Consider the following 27090-nt stretch of genomic DNA (forward strand, 5'->3'; position numbering starts at 1 on the left):
AGCCACTAGATCTAGGGATTATCTTGCAATCTTGTCACAAGTACTTCCTTCAATGGTATAAGGCCCATAACAGTCTATGGTGTTGGTCTGCCATGCCATGAAGTATGATGCCTCTGCTGTCGTGCACAAGGGAGGAAATGAAACTGGTGAAGAAGATTTTTTTACATGATTAGGCAGTAAACATTGCCTCTGCTAAAATTGTAAACAAAAGTGAGAAATTTCCAAACAAAAATAGATTAATAGCAAAAGCTTTATTAGGAAGAAGTCAGTGCAAAACAATTCAGCACACTGAACACATGCAAAGTACAACAAAAGTAATTAAAAGATAGAAATCAAAGACAGGAGGATGACATAAAGCATCTGGCACTGATATACTTAACAGAGAAGTGACTGTGTACACAGTAGTTTCTCTTAACATAATGCTACAATCATGTAGGTGTGCAATGTTGCTTCCTGTCATCACGCCATACAATTGAGGCCAATACAGCTAGGCACGATTTGCATATTTTGTGCATTGCAGCACAAAATGGCATGGGTTTTGTATACCGAAGCACAGGCACTAATGGAAGCAGTGTTACTGGTTGCAGCTCTTGCAAAGAACCTCTGAGCACATAGATGGCTTAAGGACATGTATGGTGCATCCATGCAGGTCATAACACTGAAACGTAGCTTATTGTTCCACAATGTGAGATCTTTGCATAAATGCACCTGTAATCTGTATTTCAAAGAATTTTTTTTTAATCATCCTCCACCCTACAACTATCTGTATATCTTAAGGTTATGATGATTCCCTACCACAAAACTCCTTACAAAAAAAAAGAAAGTCAAACAAAATGCTACGAGTACCAACTCTTTAGTCTTTAATAAAAACTGTGGATTCAAAATAAATGTTAACAGCTAAGAGTTATCAAAAAGAAGAAACTCCCATTCTAGACTATTATGAACAATACATGAGACAAAACTACATCCCTGCCAACCCCATCCCACTAAAACCTATGGCAGACTTTTGTACTATGCAGTTTGTACCTTCAAGCACACTTGTGTAGACGTGGATGCAGAATGGATTGGCACAGCATTCGTCAGCCGTATCACTCCTTGAAAAGCGCAAACACGACCCAGGCAAAGCATTCTCATACAATAATCCTCCAATATAGACATCCGTGGCCACAACACAAGGCTTCGGTCCATGCTGCACTAAAAGCCAACACTGCAAGCCGGTCATTATCATAAAATGGCCGATATGTTACTTAAGAAGCCATGCTGTTACACATTCCCTCAACTCTTATACTCTACAATCAAATACCCCATGTGTTGCGTTTAATACCATTCACACCATTTTAATACAAGCGTAGCTCAAGGCACACATCACAATTTCCCTTGGTGGATGCAATGCACACCTCTCATACAAGCGCAGACTATGGACATGCAAAGTATGACAACCCTTGTTAAACAATCAAATCAGTTTTGTATTGAAGTGACATGCATTGTTTCACATTATAAATCACAATCTCAATTGATCATTAGCTCAGCTGCATCAATAATAATGATAATAATAATAATGATTTCAAATCATTTGGATCAGTTTTGTTAAACAGAAAGAAACCCTCTAGCTGTGCCATCATATGCATGAAGTACAGAAGGATCAGCTAATGTGCCAACCATTTTTACGCTTGGAGGACTGCGTGGAAAGCAATTATATGAAAGAGCGCAAAATACATTTCAAACAGTTCTACGGGCGATGGCCCTTGCTCCAAGCAAACTTCACGAGTTATTACTAAATTTTGCTATTGATATTCCAATTAAAATGGCAAATAAAAATCTCAACTGACTGGCTAAAATGGGTTACAGGTTTTCAGTTTTCCGCAACCAAAAGGTTGGTGATGACCAAGACAATTCACATCTACTCAACATCAGTTATTTTCGATGAAGGCATGTAAGTGTTCCTTCTTCAGAGTTGTACAAAGAGAAAGCCACTTCATGGGCGTCTCCGTTTCCTGAAACATCCACCTCATTTGCAGTTTGTCGATAACACATTCAAGTCCAACTCTCAAATGTATGGTAAAAGGTTTCGGCTGCTGGCAGGTGGGACATCTAATTGTTGTAGAAGAGAAGATTATAATTTAAATTATGTCACCAGGGTGTGCTCAGATTCAATTTTCAGAAAGACAACCCAGGTAACAGAGGATAAATCTCCCTCAAAGGGGCATCTGAAGAAGATTTTGTCATGTGTGAGAAAGACGGGTGGATGTGGAAGTAGCAGTTTAAAAAGCAGATTAAAACCTGCACCAGAGCAGGCAGGCAAAGGAAACTGCAACACAGGCTTCGGAACTCAGAATCTAGAAGCATACAAGCAATTAAAAACATTGCACAAGTCCAATGCAAAGAAACAAAGATTCAAAAGTGTAAAACCATGCTTGGCAGATGAGGATTGAGGATGATGGCTTGCTCTCGTCAAGATACGTGGTCTCCATAAGACATTCTTTCAAATGATGGCAAGGCTAGGGACATCAGAAAGCTTGCCAAGAGCAGAAGCACTGGACTACACTAAAGCATGAGCAGGATTCAGTGTGTCATGCCATAAGAGACTGCCGCTGCGGACTTGAGAACTGAAGCGAGTTGTGTGACTGATCCAACTCACATCATCTCCGATTCACGTTTGGAAAGCAGGGTAAATTAAGAAATTGTCCAGTTTCATATTCAGACAAATATAGGGGGGAGGTCAGATGTTCATGGAAACGTTTTTCATTTTCTCCAACTTCCCAGACACTTAAAGCTCAACGACTATCAAATGTTATTTGAGACTCAAAATGGCAAAATTCTCTCCTACTGGCATTTTATCCAAGAGTGCATGCCTCCTTCTTAAAGCGAATACATATTAACCGTGGATTTGAACAAGAATGTGTTCCACTGCATCATTACCAAGGCTCGGCTGTGCTGCCGATGCAGTACTCCTGTACGTTAGGATAAGAATTTGCACAGGGTCTTGCACACAATGGCCTACTATTTCCTCCAGGCATTGTGGGATTATTAGCGTCCACCATCGAATTCAGATGGGCCATCCGGTTGAACATTCCTCCGAAAGATGCGGCACTCACTGAAGCAACACTGCCTGAGTGCATGAATAAATTAATTATTATGATTACGATTTCCATGAAGTTCATCAAAATACCTCTTCCTGGACTCGCTGCTTTCAAACACATGACAGCCTGGGTAATTCAGCAGTCAGAGCACTTGCCTTATTCTGCTGTGACCCAAGCATTAGAGCACCACACACACATTCTTGAGTTGTCTTGTATGTCCCAATGTCATCTGTATCCTTCATGTAATTTGGAAAAGAAAAAGCTCTCCAATGAACTTTGCACAAAGAAACAAACTAATAGGCCGATTAAGAATTACCTATTATTATTATGAAGTTCTTGGTATTCCAGATCAATAATCAAATGGCAATTGAGTACTGATGTAAACAGGTGATTTACAACTGACAATCATTATGAAAATATCAGGACTCGGTATTTCGCAGCCATCGATACAATCACAAAAATGTCTGAAGTTGCTTTTAGCAATTGGATAATACTTCCTGTACCACACATGCCATGACTAAACTCACTTCCATGACGACGTCGAGCTCAATCCCTTCGAGATTTCAAACAAGGCATTCAGGAATGCGAAAGCAAATGGCTCATCAATATATGATCAAAACACGACGACCAAATAGTTGGAAGGATTCACCTGATGAAATGGTAAGCAAGGAACGCAGAGGTGCACATTATGGAGTACTGTAGCCAGTCTGCTATTTTCAACCTCTGCTAAAATCATGTCCACCAAAAAAAACACTAGCTATGTGTCGTGAGAAAGTATTTGGAAGTAGTGCTCACTTAAATGCTCCTGGCACCTACTTTAGGTGTAGACATCTTCACTCAAGCCATCATTTGTCCTGATTCGTTTCTCAACCAAGGGAATGCACCCCTCCCCCATTCCCCCAAGCGATGCGCCGGATGGCTGTAAAAAGCGCGCGGCATGCTCGTGTTATGTGCAGAATGCATGCATTTGAGAGCTCTCCAAAAATATCACGCACTTCTTGTTTACAACAAAATTCTCCACTGGCCAAGGCCCACCCACGCATCACTCCAAAAACCTCGCCACCCTCACCCGTCTCACATTCACTGCTAAGGATGATATTTTGAGCGAGTCAGAAATGCTCCCTTTTGCAATCAATCCAACATGAACCCGAAAACAAATCTCATTCACAGCTGCAGTATTCAAATAAAAACACCATAAAAATAAACTAAACCTTATTCCACGTGTAGTCTGCAAACCATTAAACATGGCTGATAAACTAGCACACACAAACTGCAATATTTTTTACAGCGATGTAGTGTAACATGAGGCAAAAAAAGAAAAGCATCGGCTAAAAACTGGGTTATTGTGAAAATGAACAATAAAAATAACCACAGTGCAGAGACAATATTCTTGAAAAATAATAAAATAATAATAAAGTGGGTGCAAAAATAAAACACGAGAAACACATGGCTACAAAGTGAGCTTGAGTCCAGTGTGGTTCAACATTTCTTGGAGGGAAACGAAGTGATGCCGCACCTCTTGTTCCAAGGTAAACCCACAACCCGATTTAGCATTCATCAAAAGGAAGCTCCTCAGACAAGAAGAATAGCAAACTACGATGGTCTGTGGACAGATGAAAATGATGGCGAAAAAACCAAAACAAAACATCAATCCAACCATGCATTACGAGGTCATTCCCCGTTTAAAACAGTGAAACTAAAACGGTAAAGTTGGGATGGTTATTATTTAAAAACCGACAGGCCCCCGTGCCATGGCATAGCCGAGCCGGCCCTGGTTGTTGATGGCGGCAACGAGACCAACGTAAGCGTCAATGGGGAGCGGCTTCTCAAGAACAAGAATGCCAGCAGAGGGGCTGTCTCGTTGCGTCGCCTTCACACCACTAATGAGCTCGTCTCGGAAGGATTCCAACTGGGTTTTCACACGGAAGGAAGGGGCAACACCGGTTGATCGAGTCATATCATCATCATAATACCATTACCTGGTCTCAAACCAATAAAACACAAGAAAGTCTTTTCATTTTCAAAGAGCCTCTCTCACCCCCTCCCTGGCCATTTATGTGTGTGAATATTATTTAGGTGGTAACTTTGATGTTTGAAAGAAAAATGACACTACGATTAATTCACAAACTGATAAACATTAAATTACCAATGGGTAAACGGGACAAGCGTGTGACGAGCACCAATGACCAAGTGATATGATATAATACCAGTGTGGTTTAAATTTTAACTGGCCTTTGTCCATAAAAGGTAAAGTAATAGATGTAGATTAATACTTTTTGATGGAATCTGTTTGGTGTTGATAACCAATACCCATAATCACACATTTCTTTCTTTAATGCATCTGGGCAAGTCCAATAATTCGCACGCATTACGCATGGGACATTCAGAAAGTTTAACCCTCTGAAAAGCAATTAAAATAATAATTGATTTCAGTGATTTTTATCCTCATGTTGGGCATCTGCAAGGAGAATACCCACAATAATTTACACGTCATTTGTCCTTTGGATGATGATTATGTAATTAAAGAAAACATGGTGCGTTACGTATGGGACCACAAGAAACACGATTTTTCAAATAAATATGTTCAAGTTCAATGTTCTCTGAAAGTTTTTTATCATTCACCAGAATTTTCAGTGTGGAGGAAGTTGAAACATTTGCGTAACTCATCACAAATTCTCTTACAGAAAAAAAAAAAATAAATGCACAGTCGTCAAGTGGATTAGTGTTAACGAATGACACGTTACGCATGGGACAAAATTCTCCATCGGCTTTACATGCGATATATACATTGTTGGTGTAAATTTCCTTTGATAACACAATCAACAGCTTGAACATATTTTGACACAAAGATCCAACATTTAACATTTAGAAACTCAGCAATTCATGTGGTCGGATATGAAATAGGTGTTAGGTGTTAAAAATGCAAAATTATTTTAAATTAGAATCATATTAACCATGGTTGAGAAGTACTTCTGAAGAAAATTAAATGCACAACTTTATTGCGGACATGCCCAAAAATGTACTATATAAAATTATTAAACCAGGACAGGACGCATAGGACAGATCTGTTTTAGTGTGTGTACAAGGAATGAAGATAAACAAAAGAATTTGCATCGAGTAATTTTGTTGGTAATATTTTTTTTTTTTAATGCTCATAAAGATTTTGGTTTTGATTTGTCTCAGGACCTCAGGGCTTTTGTACATTCAATAGAAGTAATAATATGTAGATGTAAATATTGATCAACTGGAATAAAAACATCAAATCTGGCAACGTAGTTATAATATGCACTACTTCCACTTACACAAGGGAATAGGAGGAGGTATTAATTTTGTGTCAAAGGGAAATACATATTCCAGTGTGTTTCATAGAAAAACCAGAAACTTAGAGGTGCCTGAAATAATGATAAACAAAAACTCATATCTTCTTCAAAAGGAGGTTACACCCCTCTTTACAAAGGGAATGATCCCATATTGTTTAGTCTGCCTTACACTGGGCCATGTGTGCAGGACAGGTCTCATGAGAATACATGAATGCCCAAAGTAGTGGTCAGTTCTTAGCAATGTTGAAGTAGTCTTTCCCACAGACTTTGCAAGCAATGGCCCATACGTAATGGTATTGTCCCATACGTAACATAAAATTTATTTGTGAACTAATTATCTGCTTATATTTTAAGCTAGAAAAACAGGATATATGACCAAATACATGATGGATTAGAACTTCTGAAAATAGCCCCCGTTAGAAATAACGATAAAAACATTTTCGGAGCTTTTAGTGTAATCCGAAAAAATCCATGTAAAATTGTTACCGACACGACATCGCTTATTAAGAACAGGCCTAATTTGCAAAATTAATGAAGTGAAATTTTTTTTCTTGTTTATTCAAAGGGCATGGTAGAGTATTCATGGCCATGTAAAAAAATAGTTGTAAAGTTTGGTTGAATTTCCTACATCACTATTTCAAATTGTCCCATACGTAACACCTAATTTGCATACATGTAAATTAGTTCAGTGATTTCACACTTTAAACCTTTTACTTTGCCAATGTCTTTCAAACATTAATAAAATTTCACATTCAGACGTGAAAATCTCATTGAAATTAGAGCTGTGGCATGAATATGAAATAATTTCTGTCATCTGAGAGGACCTTCTCTTGGACTTGCCCATGTGCAGAAAATAAGGACGATGGTGGGTGAGTTCTTATGTAATAAACAATTATTAAAATGCTGGTCAATGAAAACATCAAGGCTGTTGACCTTTCCAGGGGGTTACGTGCATCATATGTTGATCGCCTTTCAAGGATATCTGCATTTGACTGATGTAACGATTGAACCAAGCGCCACAAGACCAGCCATCACGATCAACAACGCAAACCGAGCGAGTCGAGTATCCCAAGGTGTTTCTGTTTTGACATGAGTTCAGATGTGAACAAGTCTGACAGGATGATGCAGAAGTTGTGCATTTACCTTTGAGCTGTCTAGTCTCGGTTTGATTTCCGACCTGACTATGAACTGTCAAATGCGTGCTTCGCAGACAAGTGTTGCATCATAAAGTGCCCTGGACCTCAGAAGGATGTTGAGCTAAGTAGTTTGAGGATGATAAAGATTACAGGGTGTTTTTTGGAAAAGAGGAGAACAATTGCCAGGACTTTGAACATATTATAGATTTCTGCCCCAATCAGCTTCATTTGAACATTAGGTTTTGGCCAGCCGGTTAATGTAAGCCCTATGAGCCGCCAACCCCCAACTCAATTGGACACAGCACAAAGAAAAAGAGAATGATGAACATTGGGGGCAAATCGATCAACGAAGAAAAGTTAAACTTCCAAAACACTAGTGAGAGAAGAGTGTCAATTTTAGTGTCATTTGGTCAAAAATTAAATCGAGACAATTTGTTCCTTGTTGTCAGCTCAATTCAGTAAACAAGGCAACAATTTTTTGAAGTCATTTGTCACTCATGACAAAACTCTGAAACACCACAACAATCATGGCATCATCCTGCATCACGAGTGAAGAATTTCAAAACTTAGCATTCTGCTCGTATGGTGATGGCATCCGTTTTGGGATATCGAAAGGATTCGGCAAGTTGATTTACTTGAAGACAGAAGAAACTGTGGCAAGTTTAAGCAACCAATAAGGAAGCAGTCTGGTCCTGCCAAACGGTGTTATACTTGTACATTAATTGGCCGACACTGCAGAATAAAAGTTGGTAAGTCATACCACATCCCACTTAACGTCCAGATATGATACCCTGTGCGACTTCCACTTGGTTCCCTGAGCATCTTGCCAGTGGCCAAGACATTGACAAACAAGCAATTAAGAATGACCTGACCAACTGGTTACATACACATCCTACAAAATTCTACACCGAAGGCATCTGCAAACTTCTACCTCTGATGGGGCTAATGCGTTGCGCCAAAGCTCGAGAACATCTTGAATAATAATGAAAGTACCGTTGTTCAAATTGAACATACTGTACAAGCTTAGTTATGAGTATAAACAAAAGTCCAAGTCAAATTTGAACCACCTTCAAGCATACTATACATTTAGAACCTCGACGTTAAATTTTTTTTTTGTCAAGACAACGTGATATTTTTTATTCCACAGCAATTAAGAAAAGTCCATCTACATTATAAGAAATGAAGTCGATAATAATTTACCATTTTCAATGACACAAATCAACCTCCAAAGAAACTGCACACCTTGCACAGGTTGACCATGCTGGGATCCGCATTGGCTAATGGGTGAGCTGTGAAGGTCACAAAAGGCAGTTGTGATGACCATGGGTTCCAACGTGCTGTAAAAGGCAGTTCTCGGTTGTTGTCCCACTCAATACGCACGCCTAAACCCGCTCGTCTGGTTTTGCCAAAAACAGAGGTGGAGAAAGTGGAAAGAGAGCAACAGTTATCAGGCAATTTCATTTAAAAATCAACGGAGGAGGGAGGGGGAAGTTATTGACCACAGTATCCCAAAAGAAATACCATTCACAAAAACATTAACAATAATAATAATAATAATAATAATAATAATAATAATAATAATAATAACCGTGCACATACTTGAGCAGAGACTTTGGAGGGAATGTAAACTCGCCAGTGGAGATGGTGTCAATGCCAATGAAGGGTACACGTCGTGCATAGGAACATCGGAGAGTCAAAAAATCATACTTGCACACGAGCAGAGAATGCTCAGTCACAAGCACGAGGCGCTCTTTCTCATTGTTCCAATGGTCCACCCTGCATCATGCACAATAAATAGCGAAACAGTCATCACCGATCGTGAATAGGAGTTGATACAGCACAAGTTATAAGACATCAACAATTGTGGTCACTGAAGATGATGTATTGCATGCAATTGCTGCATGGGTAACTTTTGAGAAAAATGCCAAAAGTCAGCTGCAAAACAAAGCCAACATTATGTTAAAATAGTTGTTTAAAAGCATGTTAAATTGGCATGGTGAAACACAATGAACTTTCACCTTTCAGCATCAAACTTCTACAACAGTAACGCAATCATAAACTAACAGGGCACTCGGTAGAGCACATACCTCTGTTAGACCGATTAGTTTACACTTTGTATCCCACCGATAGTCCGGATCTGGATTCGGACTTGAACTAAAATATAATCAGCTTGTTCTCATCAACGAACCAACTCATCCAAATCCGTCCACAACTTTTTGAGATGGTGGTGAAGAATCACCACTCAATGGTGAAGAATCACTGAAAAAAAAATTGTTGGATCCGGGTCTTCACCAAAATCGAATCATTTTGTCCGTGTCACACACTCGAGCACTTCACGTGCGCATCACACACCTCCACCTTCGGTGGTGGAGGTAATAATAATAATAACAATAAAACAAATAAAATTAAAAAGTTAAATTATCTAATATAAAAACTTCAGCACCAGTAGGAAAGGAAAGTTATCTTTAGTGAAATACTATGAGGAGGGGGAGCCAAAAATAAACAAAATCGGTTTTCCCCTCAACAATATAGGTGGAAGGTGCAGACCTCCGTTTGTGTTTGCAGGTTTTCGGACACGTAGATCAGAATAAGTTGTCCTGTAGTTGTGCATTGTTGGGAGGCAGTGTTGCAAACTTTTGTATCTGGAAAAGGTCAATGTGTTTTGTCTCTTTATTCTCCCATGTCAAACCGGCCGAGAGAGATGCTTCACCATCCATGCTCCAGCATGCCGTTCCATTGCCCTCACTTTCGCTTTGGGAAGAGGGAGAAGGACCCTCCCTCCCCCACACCCCTGATTGATACCAGCTAGGCACACAATTGGCTGCACTATTCGATGTCCACGGCACCAAATGGTTCAGGGTCGGTACTACTGATTTGGTCGCGATGCTGTTGCTCGGCGTGGAGCAGCTACTGATTGGGGAGTGGGTGTCTCAAGTGTAAGGAGAAGTTGATATGGGGGAGTGCTCTCATTGTTGCCAGAGGTGGCATTAATAATTTGGGGGCCCCATGCAAAACTGAATGGTGGCCCAGTGGGGACCCTCTAAGCCCTGTCAATCTATCACAAACCAAAATATGCATTTTGATATCAATCTGTACGACGCTGATGTATTTGGTCATTAATTAAGGTATAAAAATTGGAGGTATAAAAATAAAACAAAAAAAAAAGTTGGGGCTAAATTGGTTTTGACAAATTAAGGGAGTGGGTATAGACAGTGACAGGCAAAGACGATAGGTGGGAGCGAGACCGTAGGGGAGGTCCGAGCCCGCCTTCCGAGTGGCCAGCACCACCGCACTCCCTCCACCAACCTCCATTGAAAGGCAAAGGCCGGCCCCCTTCGTCGGCCGACCTTTTGCTGCAAGGCCTGTGCCGGTCGGATTGTCCGACAGCTGTGTTACTTCAAGGCCTGTGCCGGTCAGCTCCACTGTCGGCTGTCTTTGCTTCAAGGCCTGTGCCGGTCCACTTCATCTGCAGGCTGTTGTTTTGCTGCGAGGCCTGTATCGGCCGGGTCGTCTGCAGCTGCTGTGCTTCAAGGCCTGTGCCGGCCAGTTCATCTGCCGGCTGTGTTTGCCTGCAACGGCCTTGTTCTGCAGGCTGTGTTTGCCTGCTGCATTTGCCATGCCATGCCCACTGCCCATGTTCACCAGCCCCGTTCAATTTTGCTTTGCCCCCCCCTGTTCATTTCCATGCTTGCCGGGATCATCATAAAAGCAACAGTTTGCAAGCTGCGAGAACTGTCCTGTTGGCAGCTACAACACGGGCCTGCAGTGGCGGCCCGTGCACCGGTTTTCTTTTGACTTTTTCTGCCTGCAGAGTTCATTGATCCTGGCCCATAGTTTAGTGTAAATTATAAGGTTAAGATGTATTGTACTGTAAATATGAGTGCGCCCCCGGAATGTCTGTCTAGCGCCGGCAATTTTATTTAAGTCGTCCGTGTGAGTGGGTTTGTTTAGTTAGTTACTCAGCCCTCAGGTTATTTATTTTGGGGACACGAATACCATGAATGTCGCACTCAGGGAACCGTAGGTAAAACATACTAGGGGAGAACTACACATGATGGGACACGAAAATTTGACGACTCGGGACGAATCTGTAAAAAGGGGAGGGGGTAGTGTTACGGTTGTGGAAATTCGCATTACACCATAAAGGGTCCTCAGGTGAGATATCTCTGTAAGTACATGTGTAGTTAGCCCCAAACCCATTGTTTAAAGGGAATAAATGTGATTCATTCGGGCTGCGACGCTTTGAGTCAGTCGTTTTTCTTTCTCTATCTTTTATTTCAAATAAAAACCAACGAGGATGCTCGGTGGGCTTTTCGCACCATTCTTCTCCGCGCTTGGTGTGAGGGGAGAAGCGAGGGGAGGGCAGCTGGCCTCCGATTGGTGGATGCGCGGTGTGACGTGGCCAGGGAGGCGGAACGCCCGTCTTCGAGACCTTTCTCGAAGCGCCTCGAAGGGGGGTGGAGCAAAGAACGGGGCGGAGCAACAGGGCGGAGTTCCGAGGATATAAAAGTCGGAGACGGGGGAAGCAGTTGTGTAGATGCTCTTGCTTGGTAGATGCTCTTGCTTGGTAGATGTTCTTGCTTGGTGGATGCTCTTGCTTCGTGGTTGCTCTCGTCTTCCGGCTCGCTCGTCCTGGTGGCCGCTGGCCGGGTCTTTTGTGGGGCAGTTGTAAGACCCCGCTGGCGAGAAGGAGCGTCCGCCATTCCCCTCTCCCGACTTTGGCCATCCACGTTTCCCCCCCCCCCTCGATCCGCGCTGGGATAACGCCGAACACTCGGTCCGTGGCGTCGAGTGGCCAACACGCGCAGGCGCGAGGCACGCAGGAGAGGACTCGCCTACCACGCTCGGGCACGGAGTCGCGGCCAGGCGGGACCCCATCGACGGACGTCGGAGAGGGACTCGACACGCTCAGGGAAGTCGCGACTTCCATTTCTTTCGGGTTCTGTGTAAACATGTGTGTGTGGCGCCAGTCTGGTGAAGTAAAACTGTTTAAGTGTTGCCGTGTGTCGGTCTTAGTCGGTTGTAGCTCTGCGTCGTCGTTGCTTTATTGTTTTTCTTCTTACATTTGCTTTTTGTGCATTTTGGTTTGGCTGTATATGTGTGCTCTCCGTGTGTCGTGTGAATAAAGTGCTTGTGTGAACTTGTTCCCAGTTTCGCTGCGTCCTTTCCTTCGTTTGAATCTCCATCTTGCTTCACGTAATGGGTTCGTCGTGGGCTTAATACGCCCGATAATTAATCGGAACCGTCGAGGCCGACGATAACACCGCTCGGTTATCCCGATAACACGGAACGGACCGCTTAAGCGGCCCGTGTCCGGAGTCGACCTGCGGCGAGGTGCGATCGCCCGGTCTACCATCCGCGTGGGTACTTAGGTAGGTCGAGTTTGGCGAACAACCCTATCCCACACGGGTGGCTGATTGGCACGATCGTGGTGAGGCCGAAAGGCCCACCCGTGACTAGCTCCCCGCGTTAGTCCGAGAGGGTCACGACAGAATTGTCTGTCCGGTGGGCGACGTGCCGCGATTCGAGTCACACGTGGCCGATCGCAAGCCGGCGGGCGCGAATTCGCAACAATAGCATAGTTATTTAATCTTTCAGTGTTTAGGATTTAGCAAAGAAGTAATTAAATGTGATTTCGGATATGCTTTACCAATTTGTATAGTTGTAGATGTCTACCCTCTCCCGTTGTGTGTGTGTGTGTGTGTGTGTGTGTGTGTGTGTGTGTGTGTGTGTGTGTGTGTGTGTGTGTGTGTGTGTGTGTGTGTGTGTGTATGTGTGTGTGTGTGAGAAAAATTATCAAGTTGTTTGACCCTATATTTGATGTTTATATCTATTTTCTGTCCAAAATGAGTATTTTTTACCGTTTCGCTAAGACTGAGGCAGATCAAGACGGGAAAACATTGTCCTTGCCAATCTCCTGTCGGCCATGGTGCCAGCCTGCATAGGTCGGGGGGTAGGGGGAAAGGGGAAGGGTTCGCTCCACACAGTGGCCAGGACATGCAGCAATGGTGGCTGAGGGAGGAAGGGCCAACTGTGTCACCAGTGTGTGTGGGGGCCTGACTAACACACACACACACACACACACACACACACACACACACACACACACACACACACACACACACACACACACACACACACACACACACACACACACACACACACTGAACAAATCGGGCAAAATTGCAAGACGAAGAGGAAGACACTATAGTTTCTGAGGCCTGAAGCCAAACCAAAAGATCAGTTTAAAATTTGACAATAGATCATTGAGTCAAGAAGAATTAGTATATTTGTACGAGGTAGTATATTGTTGCATGCTGGGGGTCGGGTGAGAAGACCACCAGGGGGGAAGCTATCTCGGGTTCCCACCAGACTCCCCAGAATTACAGGCTGTCGCACACGGATAATTCTGTGACGCGGTGGGTCACTAACCGACCGTGAACGCCAATATCTCAACCGTGTGATCTAGGGTCCTCCCGTCTATGGGTTAACCGGGTTACCTAATTAATCACGTGATTTAATTACCAGGGAACACGCCCTCGGTATGCCTTGTCTGAACCAGATCACTTTACCGGATCAGATGCAGCCGAGCGACACTGCCAAGGACGTACTGGCTAAAAGTAACGGATTGTTGGGAATAAAGTCTTGGCTAAGCAAGGATTCGGACCATGCTGGATCAATGAAAGAACAGACAAAATAGAGCTGGGAATATTTCTAATAATAATTTATTTACAATCAGGTGAGGAAAGTTATGTGGCACAGGGAATAGTAGTTTTATTGTTGTGTAATGCAGGGATAGAAAGAAGTGTAAGGTGTGACAACAATACAAGCAACTTACAAAAGCAGCCACAGAGCAGACTTAACCCGAAACAATAATCTTCTGCAATCTTAACTTACGAGGACAGGTGCCAGGACAAAAAACACACACAAACACACACGCAGTGGAGTTAATGAAGAGAAAAAGGAGGAGAGGAGATGAGGCTAACGGTTTCTGAACACCTTGCATGATTGCTCGATCGCGCCACCAATACGTTTTGGGGGGATGCTCCACTGAGCGATACCTCCCTGACAGCTGGCACGCCGTTTCTTGCTTCGTGGCACTTCATGCAGCTAGCGTCGGTCCAGAGAATGAGATGCGGCCGTTAAGGCGTGAAGGGAGGGACTTGGGTGGAGAAGGTGGAGTCGCAGGCGAATGGGTGGAGAAGGGGGAGTCGCAGATCCAGCGTGAGTGTGAGTGTGAGAGAGAGAGGGAAAGAGAGGATGGCTTTGTGATTCGACTTTTATAAACCTCGTGGTGCGGGGAAGGGGGGGTGGCACCCCAAAGTGAAGAGTCACCGAAACGGGCACTCTGATTGGCTGGCTCCGGCCCCCACGCAGTCCGGCCGCTCTGGCCGGAAGCGGCTCCACTCCACTTCCGGCAAGATGACCCCAAGCTGTGGAAGCGTCTCGCTCCGACCCCACGAAATGATATGAATCGCCCCACACCGAACTCCGCGACATGAATTGCCACGCACGAACCCCTGGGCCATGCCCCGCCGACCGGCTGAGGGTGGCGTCGGTCCCACATGCCCGCCCGGCACCCCCGATTAGCGCTGACCAATGCCTGCTCTGTGATATGCCAAGCGGTCCGAGCGATCCGAACTGCACAGCACGCCTCTGCCCGATCGCGGCTTCTCTGGGCGGAGAGGCGAGGAGACGTCCACCGTCCGTGGGGAACACCCGCCGCCCCCAGCGAAGACCCACGGTAAGATGAGGAGAAACCCATGCATAGACCAGAACAATGTGTGTGCCATTCGTGCCCTGCACGATAATAAAATGTCACGAGCGGCACATGGGTCTGCCATGGAACATGTGGTCAGCGCTTGCGTTCGCCCGATTTTGCTATCGTGTGCGCGGGACCAACCCCGATCGGTGTCAGGAATTGAGGGGAACTATCGGATATAATAATTAGATGGAGGTTTGGAATGAAAAATAATTTAGATACAAGTATCAGATGGAGAAATGGAGGGAAAAAGAAGATGCCAATATAATTAAATCCAGAAATGGGTTGAAAAGAATGAGACGCTGGTGTCTTGCACACTTGTGTTCCGTACAACGTGGTGTGGTTGTTGTTTTTCTATTATCGGCCTCTGACAGTGTAGTTATTGGCACCAAGCTGCCAGCCACGCTCTCGCCGATATTGGGTCATTTGCTTCTGTGTTGTGAAAACAACATCTGTGCAGCCTCTTTGACATGCACAGGTTATTTCGAGGGTATCGCTGTATCCTCGCAGCTGCGCTGCTGTTGCATCTTTCCCATCCCCCACGGCACGTGCTGCACGTGTTGGCCTCCGCGAGGTCCCAATGCTTAGAGTAAAGGGCACGGCTGCAGTTTCCACAGGTGGGTGTTCGAGCGCAGTGCCTGCTGGCTTACGCGAGGACCCAAATTCAGATTTACATCAGGAATAAGCAGAAAAGAAGAGTAGAAATGAAGTTAGAGTGGTTTAAACAGACCTAGCTATGAGATCCACACAATGCACTGTCCCGTTGTCCCGCTAAACAAAAGGGAAGGGACTATCTGAACGTACATTAATGGAATAACTGTCTCGAGACCGCTGTATGATGGTTGCCATTGCTTTGGAGGGATGCGGTTCCTAGAACCGCAACAATATAAATTACAATGGAGCTCTACCTGCCAAATGTTTGCAAATAACTCTGATTGACCTTTTATCATATTGTTGCGGATTCGCGCCTGCCGGCGTGCGAGTGGCCACGTAACTCGAATCGCGGCACGTCGCCCACCGGACGGACAATCCCGTCGTGACCCTCTCGGACTAACGCCGGGAACTAGTCACGGGTGGGCCTTTCGGCCTCACCACGATCGTGCCAATCGCCCCCCCCTGCGTGGGATAGGGTTGTTCGCCAAATTCGACCTACCTAAGTACCCACACGGAGGGTAGACCGGGCGATCGCACCTCGCCGCAGGTCGACTTCGGACACGGGCCACTTTAAGCGACCCGTTCCGTACTATCGGGATAACCGAGCGGTGTTATCGTCAACCTCGACGGTTCCGATTAATTATCAGGCGTATTTAGCCCCTACCAACCCTTTACGTGAAGTAAGATGAAGATTCAATTAGAGAAAAGACGATACGAAACGGGAAAAAAAAAGTTCAACATAAGGCACATTTATTCCGCGGCAAACGGAAAGCACACATATACAATTTCAATAATTATGCACCAAAAGCAAATGTAAAAGTAACACAACAATTATGCACAAAAAGCAAATGTAAAAGAGAAACACAATGCAGATCTACTACCGACTACGCGAGCACACGGCAACACTTACACAGTTTTACTTTTTTACGCGTCGAGCCTACCCGTCTGGTGATGAGCCGCAAAATGGCGGCGGCACCCCGACTCCGCGGGCCTCGCTGGCACTGCCTGGAATGGGGTGGGAACGGGGCCCCCTTCTCACACTATCTCAGCGCCGGGGGAAACAGGGGGGGTTGTTGATGCTCGGGGGAAAGAGGATATCTGGCTGGCTTGGGTCCCGCGACGAGCGACTCCACTGCGACCTCGACCGCGTTCCCGGCCTCCCCTCTCCGCAGCTCCCCGACTCTGACACGAACGCAGACCTCCACAAAGCTCCTTGTCTTCTCCAGACTCTCCGGACCCCGGCAGACACTCTCTCGACTGATTTTGCCGCCGCCACGACTCTCCAACTCTCTCTCGATTCGCCCCGCGCTCGGCGCTTTATAGTGCGACAGGAGAAACCATATGCAGATTTTTGGATCAGGATCGGCTCAGGGGCGGAGCCACGCTCGCCCATTGGACAGAGGAAAAGTGGGCGTGAATCATTCCTGATCCGCGAATCTGCATATAGCGATTCTACTCCGACGCGCCTGGAGGCGGGGCCAAATCGCACCGCGCTTAATGATTGGACGGATCGGAAGTGGGCGTGAATCATTCTTGATCCGATTTCTCGGAAAGGCCGCTTTTTGCACCCGCTGCTCGGTGCGCGCCCTGTACGAGTCCAGGATCGGTGCCCACAAGCGGCACGGGAATGGCGGTGATGCAATGGTTGCGAGAGCGAGTTGTGACGGTAAAGGTCGTGGCTGTTGGCGTTGTTGTTGTTTTGAAGCGGCGTTGCGGTTGGTGGTTTTTGTGTGATGACGGTTGAGACGTGGTTGGTTCAAAATAAAGATAGAACAGAAAAACGGCTATCTTAAAGGGTCGCAGCCCGAATGAATCACATTTATTCCCTCTAAACAACGGGTTTGGGGCTAACTATACATGTACTTACAGAGATATCTCACCTACGGGACCTGAATGGTGGTTTGCGAATTTCCTCAACCACAACACTACCCCCTCCCCTTTTTACAGACTCGTCCCGAGTCGTCAAATTTTCGTGTGCCATCATGTGTAGTACTCCCCTAGTACGTTTTACCTACGGATCCCTGAGTGCGACATTCATGGTATTCGTGTCCCCAAAATAAATAACCTGAGGGCTGAGTAACTAACTAAACAAACCCACTCACACGAACGACTTAAATAAAATTGCCGGCGCTAAGACAGACATGCCGGGGGTGCACTCATATTTACAGTACATCTTAAACTTAACTTACAAATTTTACACTAAACCATGGCCCAGGATCAATGGACTCTGCAAAAAGAAAGCAGTTAGCAGGGAGCCAGGCTGCTCGCATGCAGTCTCTGGCTCAAACAATGCAGGTGATAGGGAACTTGGCCGGCTGCTCACACGCAGTCCTCGGCCTCCCCTTTTGAACTGAACGCAGTGAACCACAACGGTGCATGGGCTGCACAAACGCAGTCTCTTGGTGCGGCTGCCCGCAAGGCAGTCCCTGCAGAACACTGACGCAAGCAACAAAACGGTGCACGGGCTGCACAAACGCAGTCTCCGTGCCAGCTCAAGTGGCACACGCAATGAGCACAACGGATGGATGGATGGATGGATGAATGGATGGACGCAAACACGGTGCACGGGCCGCCACTGGAGGCCCGTGTTGTAGCTGCCAACAGGGCAGTTCTTGCAGCTTGCAAACTGTTGCTTTGATCCTGGCGCACATGGAAATGAACAGGGGGGGGGGGGCAAAGCAAAATTGAACGGGGGCTGGCGAACATGGGGCAGTGGGCATGGCATGGCAAAGGCAGCAGGCAAACAAAGCCTGCAGAACAGGGCCGCTGCAGGCAAACACAGCCGGCAGATGAACTGGCCGGCACAGGCCTTGCAGAAAACAGCTGCAGACGATCCGGCCGGTACAGTCCTTGCAGCACAGCAGCTACAGACGATCCAGCCGGCACAGGCCTTGCAGCAAAACAACAGCTGCCGATGAAGTGGCCGGCACAGGCCTTGAAGCAAAACACGGTCAGCCGATGAAGTGGGCCGGCCTTTGCCTTGCAGTGGAGGTTGGTGGAGGGAGTGCGGTGGTGCTGGCCACTCAGAAGGCGGGCTCGGACCTGCCTACTGTCTCCCTCCCACCTATCGCCTTTGCCTGTCACTGTCTATACCCACCCCCTTAATTTGTCAAACCCGAATTTAGCCCCAACTTATTTTTTGGTTGTTTTTATTTTTACTTCCCCACTATAATTCGTCCCCTAACCCCCTTTACTGTCCTTGTTCGGCTAACCTATCCTGTCACCTAGCCTACTCCCAACCCCTACGTTCCCTTCCCGGAGTGAACAAGGGAGAGCTAGCGTCCTGTGTCGAGGCCCAACGAAGCCTCAAGATGGCCTCCCCAGAGTTCAGCGATCTATAACACAAAGTGGGTCCAGCGGCCCACAACGAGAGCGAGGGGATGGATGGTGTGGAGGGGTACACTTCCTATTCTACCCTATCCATTTAACTGTTAAACTACCCCGGGGCTTTCAACAAGCGCCTCTCGCTTAAACTATTGGTTCTATAAACCCAGATTCCCGTCGCCTGTGTTAGTGTCCTTACAATTCCGGGCCTCGCCCCCCAAATTTTCTCTCCGTGCCCTCACACGGTCTCATGGCTGGGACACGTGGCTCCCTTTGGCAGGCACGACCCTCTGCCGATTCTCCCGCTATGGCACCCCCGGGCACTACACTGCCTCCGAGCCTACCAGCTCCCTAAACACCGGGGAGTTCCCCCCATGGCACCTCCCCTGAAACGCACACGTGGCAGGCTGGCTTCCCGGGCCCCTTTCCGAGGGTCACCCGTGCCCACAACACTGTCCACGCGGCAAATGGCGCCCCGGGCCCCCACACCAAGCAGACGCACCCGTGCCCACTACGCTATCCCGGCCCCCCATGGGCCCTTGGCCTACTACGGCCGACTAGCCTGGTGCCCGGGATACCCACTCAGCGATACTCACCTTTCGCAGCCACGCTCCCAGCCTGTCAACAGGGCTCCTGCACCCCTCCAAACGGGTTTCGAGCCTACTTTCCCACCAACAACAAAACGACCTCCATTTTTCAATTTGACTAACCCTCTAACTCAATCTACACTGACCCCGGGGGTCCCTTGGGCGTGAGTCACTCCACCCCCCCCCCCCCCCAATCACTCATCGCACCATGCATTCCACATTCGCTCCATACACACAGACCCGCTGGCCTCACTCACTCACCAAGCACATGTACTCGCCTCACAACCCACAACTCTTCAACACACACACACCACTGAACTCTGCCATCCTTCTAACTACATCCCCTAACTAACTCGTGCTCCCACGTCGTCCCTTACACGACAGCACGTTCCTTTTAACACTACGTTGCTAAACGACATCCCCTCTACACATCCAAAGGCTGTCACTGTCTCCAAATCATCAAAAATCCATTCCCCACCTAAATCTCATCTAAATCCCTCTACCTAATCCATTCCACGGGCCCCATGAGGACTTACCCCTGCCCCATGGAGCCGGTCTAACTAAGCTAACCCTTCCCCCTAACTAGTTTCCTCCTGTGCCCAGGCCAAGGGGATCATCCACCCTTGCCTGGGTAATCCTGTTCACCCGAAAGCGAGGCTTGCTGTTTTTTTTTTTTGTTTGTTTTTTCCTTCGCGCATCTCCAGCGCGGTAACTCACAGCTCGCGCACTTTGCACCTGCCCGTGACGTCATGCAACTGCACGTGTACCTCGTCCCTCCTTGGACGGTACCATCCGGCAGGGATACCCCTCCTGCCGGATTCCAACCCCACGTGCAGCCATGACGTCACCGTGCGCAAAAAAAAAAAAACACAAGCCCCACGTGTCAAGGGGTTCCCCACGCGAACACATGTGCTCTGCCCGTTTGAGCGTAACACACCCGCCCGCGTGGAGAACCCGTCCGGTCCAAATCCGTAATCCTGCCTAAACTTTGTCCGTCCGCGGGATCGGCAAATCCACCGCGTGCGTTTCCGGACCGGGACTTCACTCTCGCAAGCGAGCACGTGGGGGCCTCATGTGTTGCACAGCACGGACCTCGCGCTCGCTGCTGGGTGAACCCGGCACGGTTCCCGAAACAGCTGCAGCCGCTACTCGGCTTTCTTTCCTCTGTCGCAGTCTCCGTCGCCATTCAACACACGCACTCCCGCGTGTTACGACGCTAACACACCTCACCATTAAACTCACACCGGGAGACGCGGCTGCATGTTCACACATGCCGACCGACATCTCCCTTACACACAGCGACCTTGCACACGCTGTCTCTCTCACACTCGGCCGCTCACTCACGCATGCCATTTCCCTCACACTACCCATACCACTCACACGTGGTGCTCCATTCATACTGGCCGTTTCACTCACGCATGCCACCTCCCTCGCACAGGTGGCTCCACTCACTCGCGGCCTTTCACTCACTCGTGCCATTTCCCTCACACAAACCATACTACTCACACACGCGGGGGCACTCGCTCGCGGTGCCTCATCCACACACGGCGTGCTGGGAAGCACGATCTTCTGCACACTTACCACCACACCACTCACACACGGGGTCGCTTCCGCACACGGGGTCTTTGTCACCCACCCGGTCGCTCTCACACACGCCCTTGCACCCGCGCTATGCGTGCGTTGCAGCACGCATTTCGCCACACTCGTGAACACACACCTCGACACCACACACACCGGGACAACCACACTGGGGATTCGTGTCCCCACAAGGGTCTCCGGGGCCTCTATACCCCCCAAGCTCTCCGTGCACCTGTCCACAGCATTCCTCCCCTCGACTTCGCAAAGGACGACCGAACCCACCTGGTCGTGACTCGCCTCAAGGGGGCATACTCCCTCCCCTCGTTCCTGGAGGAGGCCATCCCGCTGCTCGCACTGGGTCTCCACCCAGTCCACCAGCTCACCCCCATTGTCCTCCACTACCTCCGTGTGTGTGTGTGCGTCTCTATCCCCATCTTCATCGTGTAGTCTTCCCTCTATCGTGCCCATCTCCCGTGTCTCTGCCAACTCAGTCACCTCTTCACCCTTTACCTCCCTTGTCTCAACTATTATTTCCGTCTCTTCCCTTGTTATCTCCCTCGTGCACGTCTCCGTCACCCTAATTAGTTTTTCCCTCTCGGTCACCGTCACTCTTCTCGCCCAACACGTCCCCCGAATTATTTTCTCCTTACCAGCTTCCACCGCGGGCCCGACAGCCGTTGCACTCCCTCCCAGCTCGTTCGCTCCCACACGTGGAGTCGCCATTTTAAACTCCCTGGTAACGGCCTTCATGCCCGCCTGCAGGCTTCGGCTCATGTTCTGCATCTCACCCCGCAGCTCTTTCATTTCTTCCTTCATTTTGAGTGCGTTTGTTTCCATATTCACCTTCACTTCGTTTGTGTTTGAATCCATTTTCATTTTCATTTCGTGCATTTGCTTGTTCATGTTTGCATTCATCTTTGCCAGCATGGTGAATAGCTGGGTCATGTCGGGTGCGTTTGGGTGAGCCGTTTCGGCAGGGATCGGGGAAGGGTTTTGGTGGAGAGGGGGAGGGGAGGTGTCATACCCCGCAGCCGCCGCCGCACCTATTTCGGGCTCTGGGTTCAGTTGGGGGAGTTCGTGTTCCTGCACAACCAACATTTCCTGCACGGGGTTTTCATCCTGGACCATGGATTCTACACATTCTAAATCCATTTCTAATACCCTCGGCTCCCGCTCGCCTTGAGACGCCATCTTATTTCTCGTAAAGGGTTAATTTGAATCGCTCGTAATTTGGAGGGAATCGGGGGTCGCTCCTCTCACCCCTGGACCGATTCCCGTGAATTTAGCTGGAGACAGGAGAGCCCGTTTTCCCGCTCTCCGATACCAGTGCCGCGAGGAGGGGGATGAGTGGGGATCCCACTCCTGACACCAAATGTTGCGGATTCGCGCCCGCCGGCGTGCGAGCGGCCACGTAACTCGAATCGCGGCACGTCACCCACCGGACGGACAATCCCGTCGTGACCCTCTCGGACTAACGCCGGGAACTAGTCACGGGTGGGCCTTTCGGCCTCACCACGATCGTGCCAATCGCCCCCCCCCCCCGCGTGGGATAGGGTTGTTCGCCAAATTCGACCAACCTAAGTACCCACACGGAGGGTAGACCGGGCGATCGCACCTCGCCGCAGGTCGACTTCGGACACGGGCCACTTTAAGCGACCCGTTCCGTACTATCGGGATAACCGAGCGGTGTTATCGTCAACCTCGACGGTTCCGATTAATTATCAGGCGTATTTAGCCCCTACCAACCCTTTACGTGAAGTAAGATGGAGATTCAATTAGAGAAAAGACGATACGAAACGGGAAAAAAAAAAGTTCAACATAAGGCACATTTATTCCGCGGCAAACGGAAAGCACACATATACAATTTCAACAATTATGCACCAAAAGCAAATGTAAAAGTAACACAACAATTATGCACAAAAAGCAAATGTAAAAGAGAAACACAATGCAGATCTACTACCGACTACGCGAGCACACGGCAACACTTACACAGTTTTACTTCACAGATGGCGCCGACAACACATATACTCCAAAGCAACAGAAAAAGGGGCCACCCTCAACTACAAGGGGGCAGACGGGCCTGGGGCCAAGACCGCGTTGAGCCTACCCGTCTGGTGATGAGCCGCAAAATGGCGGCGGCGCCCCGACTCCGCGGGCCTCGCTGGCACTGCCTGGAATGGAGTGGGAACGGGGCCCCCTTCTCACACTATCTCAGCGCGGGGGGAAACAGGGGGGGTTGTTGATGCTCGGGGGAAAGAGGATATCTGGCTGGCTTGGGTCCCGCGACGAGCGACTCCACTGCGACCTCGACCGCGTTCCCGGCCTCCCCTCTCCGCAGCTCCCCGACCCTGACACGAACGCAGACCTCCACAAAGCTCCTTGGCTTCTCCAGACTCTCCGGACCCTGGCAGACACTCTCTCGACTGATTTTGCCGCCGCCACGACTCTCCAACTCTCTCTCGATTTGCCCCGCGCTCGGCGCTTTATAGTGCGACAGGAGAAACCATATGCAGATTTTTGGATCAGGATCGGCTCGGGGGCGGAGCCACGCTCGCCCATTGGACAGAGGAAAAGTGGGCGTGAATCATTCCTGATCCGCGAATCTGCATATAGCGATTCTACTCCGACGCGCCTGGAGGCGGGGCCAAATCGCCCCGCGCTTAATGATTGGACGGATCGGAAGTGGGCGTGAATCATTCTTGATCCGATTTCTCGGAAAGGCCGCTTTTTGCACCCGCTGCTCGGTGCGTGCCCTGTACGAGTCCAGGATCGGTGCCCACAAGCGGCGTGGGAATGGCGGTGATGCGATGGTTGCGAGAGCGAGTTGTGACGGTAAAGGTCGTGGCTGTTGGCATTGTTGTTGTTGTGAAGCGGCGTTGTGGTTGGTGGTTTTTGTGTGATGGCGGTTGAGACGTGGTTGGTTCAAAATAAAGATAGAACAGAAAAACGGCTATCTTAAAGGGTCGCAGCCCGAATGAATCACATTTATTCCCTCTAAACAACGGGTTTGGGGCTAACTATACATGTACTTACAGAGATATCTCACCTACGGGACCTGAATGGTGGTTTGCGAATTTCCTCAACCACAACACTATGTATTAGGTCGTTTAACTTGCCGAATTTGTTCAACACACTTTAGGCTAATCAACAGACGGATTAAAGTCGTGACAATATTTCAAGGAATGCGCTAGAAGGATTAACGAGAGGTATGCAAGCTCACCTCTGATCTGTCTCGGCTGTTCGATTCTACACCTAGCTGTAAACTGCCATCCTGGTGTTTCACATGCAAGGCAATACATAAAGGTGTGTCGTTCCTCGGATTGATGTTAAACTGGGTGTCCCCTCTGCTCTCATTGATTGGTGGACTTCAAGTTCCCACGGTGCGTTTCACAAATAGGAGGAGAGTTACTGCCGGCATCCTGGATAAATCACAAATTCCTGCTAAACAGTTGGTGTGTCACGGACAATCCTGAGGGTAACATGTTATTTGAGTGGATAAGTTACTTCAATGCAACCAAACAGTCTTCAATACAAAGCCAACTCAATCATTATCGATAAATTAATTTACTTGTATAATATTGTTTAATTACTCAAATTTTGACAGCTGGAATGACAACACAGCATCACCAGAATCTCAATGCTTTCTTCAAATTATGTTTCGGTTGTTCCATTTTCAAACCAAGTGTCATTAGTGACTTTGTAATCGTACGGCACTCAGTAGAGCACACAGTACCTCTGTGCCAGGTTAAACAGTTTACGTTTTGTACAGGCCCGTAGCCAGGGCTCAGTATTAAGGGGGGCATATGAACTGGATGGGGGGGGCACAATTATTATATTTAATATTTTTGATAACCCGGTATACTATTGTATTCAAGCAGCATTGACACATCTATACTGAGGTTGCCGTCGCATACTAACCAAATTGATCTCAGCTAGATTTAATATGTTCCGATGTTTTTGGCCTAAAATTATTCGAATGCAGGAGAGCCGCAACAACCTGGCACATTCACAATGCAAATATTCAATGATTAGACAATTGGCACCAATTCAGGTGCACTTATACAAGGTGTTGTCAAGAATTGGCATGAGAAAATTAATATACCAGAGATACAATGACTAAACGGGGGAGGTTGGCATCGGAATCAGTGCACTTTGAAATAAGATACAGTCGGCTATGACCTGCGATCATCACGTTAAACTATCAACAGCAAATACGATCAGCCTGAAGATACCACAAGGTCCGCATTTAAAGCAGTCAATTACACAGGGGTAAGGTGATGCACAAAGCACTAGATATGGGATATGCAAAGCACCAAACACAACATTCAACTTAAACATCAGAAGTACAAAGCAGCCGACTACGGCGGGTGCTGACCACAACCACAACCACACACGCATCACCAGCTGTCACACACACAATCTGAACTCCTCGTATAGTTTTTATACCACTGTACTCGCCGTCAGAAGAGCTGCAGGCGACGTGTCTCGGTTTAGAATCTTCTGAGGACCTTCTCCTTCCATTCATTCAGGCATTTACGTGTGAGGTCTCTCTCGAAGGCCAGCTGTACCAGTTGTGCCTTGCGTGCATGGCGCATGGACCGTCGATGGTCAGTGAAGACATTCCTCAATGTTGAGAATGAGTTTTCACACATGGCAGTGGACGCACCAAGTGTTCGTCCAAGTCTCATAGCAGTCACTACACTTGGCATGGCTTCCAGCGTTTTGTGGTATGTTGAGAGGAGTTTTTGTGTTGTCCATCTCTCGTTTGGCTGCTTTTCTGTCTGTGAGCGAGTAAACTGCTTTGCAACCACACACACTGTTTCACTGATGGTTGACTTTGTTCATGTCATGATGTGCTGGAGCAAGTGGGGATCCAAAACGTGCCATTTTCAGGATTCAAGGCAGCGAGTGAACGGGCGAGTTGTGTGTTGCACTCACTGAAGCGCTGAGCGATCTCTCCAAGCACAGTGTCAATTGCGCTGTAAAAAACCCTCTGCAGTTCCGTCTTGTCATTGTCATTGTTTTGTCCTGTTGTCTCCAAAACTACAAACTGTTCCAAGTTCTTATGCATTGTGCGTCTCCGTTTTGGTGGTGCAGGTGAAGAAGTGCGAGCATCGTTGGCCTTGTTCCACAGATCAGTGAACTCATCCTCAGAGCGGAGTTTCTTCACGCACTCTGTTGCACTCGCCACCAGTTCCAACCCCGTTAGCAAGTCCATGTCCTCTGCCTGCAAGAGTCTGTTCGGGCCATCTAACATCAGCAGTTTTTGTACAAAGATAGCAATGAACATGAAGGCAGGCCCAGAGACTTCCCGCAAAAGCCCAATAGCCTCCATCCTCATCTCTGCACCGTAGGCGCGCTCTGCATCAATCTCCGACAGTAAGGATGTGATATCCTTAAAAGATCCTATGATCACAGACACGGTGGCTAAATGTCCCGTCCACCTTTGATCAAGAAGTCGTTTTAACCGCTCACCTTTACACTGTGCAGCAACAGTGGGCTTTCTGAAGAATTTGTACAGGTAACAACAAACCTCGAGGAAATCAGTGACAGCTTTCTCTGCTGCCAGTGCGTGGATAACTACCAGATGGAGTTGGTGATTGAAGTAGTGCACATAGGGGATTTCTCTTTCCAATATCTCTTGCAACA

General features: G+C 47.6%; 1 protein-coding gene across 1 annotated transcript in view; it reads right to left on the reverse strand.

The window, feature by feature from the left end:
* Window positions 1-232: 232 nt before the first annotated feature.
* LOC147018305 (tumor protein p63-regulated gene 1-like protein) overlaps window positions 233-27090 on the reverse strand; it is a 69064-nt gene continuing 42206 nt past the window's right edge. The window contains exons 3-5 of the mRNA XM_085897846.1: window positions 9136-9312; window positions 8779-8932; window positions 233-4989 (exon numbers count right to left, since the gene is read on the reverse strand). Of these exons, the coding sequence (XP_085753972.1) occupies window positions 4807-4989; window positions 8779-8932; window positions 9136-9312 (514 nt within the window). The 3' untranslated portion in view covers window positions 233-4806. The remainder of the gene's footprint in view (window positions 4990-8778; window positions 8933-9135; window positions 9313-27090) is intronic.

Source organism: Eptatretus burgeri, chromosome 10 (assembly GCF_056783735.1).
Source record: "Eptatretus burgeri isolate ZD-2024b chromosome 10, Ebu_testis_v1, whole genome shotgun sequence".
Taxonomy (NCBI): domain Eukaryota; kingdom Metazoa; phylum Chordata; class Myxini; order Myxiniformes; family Myxinidae; genus Eptatretus; species Eptatretus burgeri.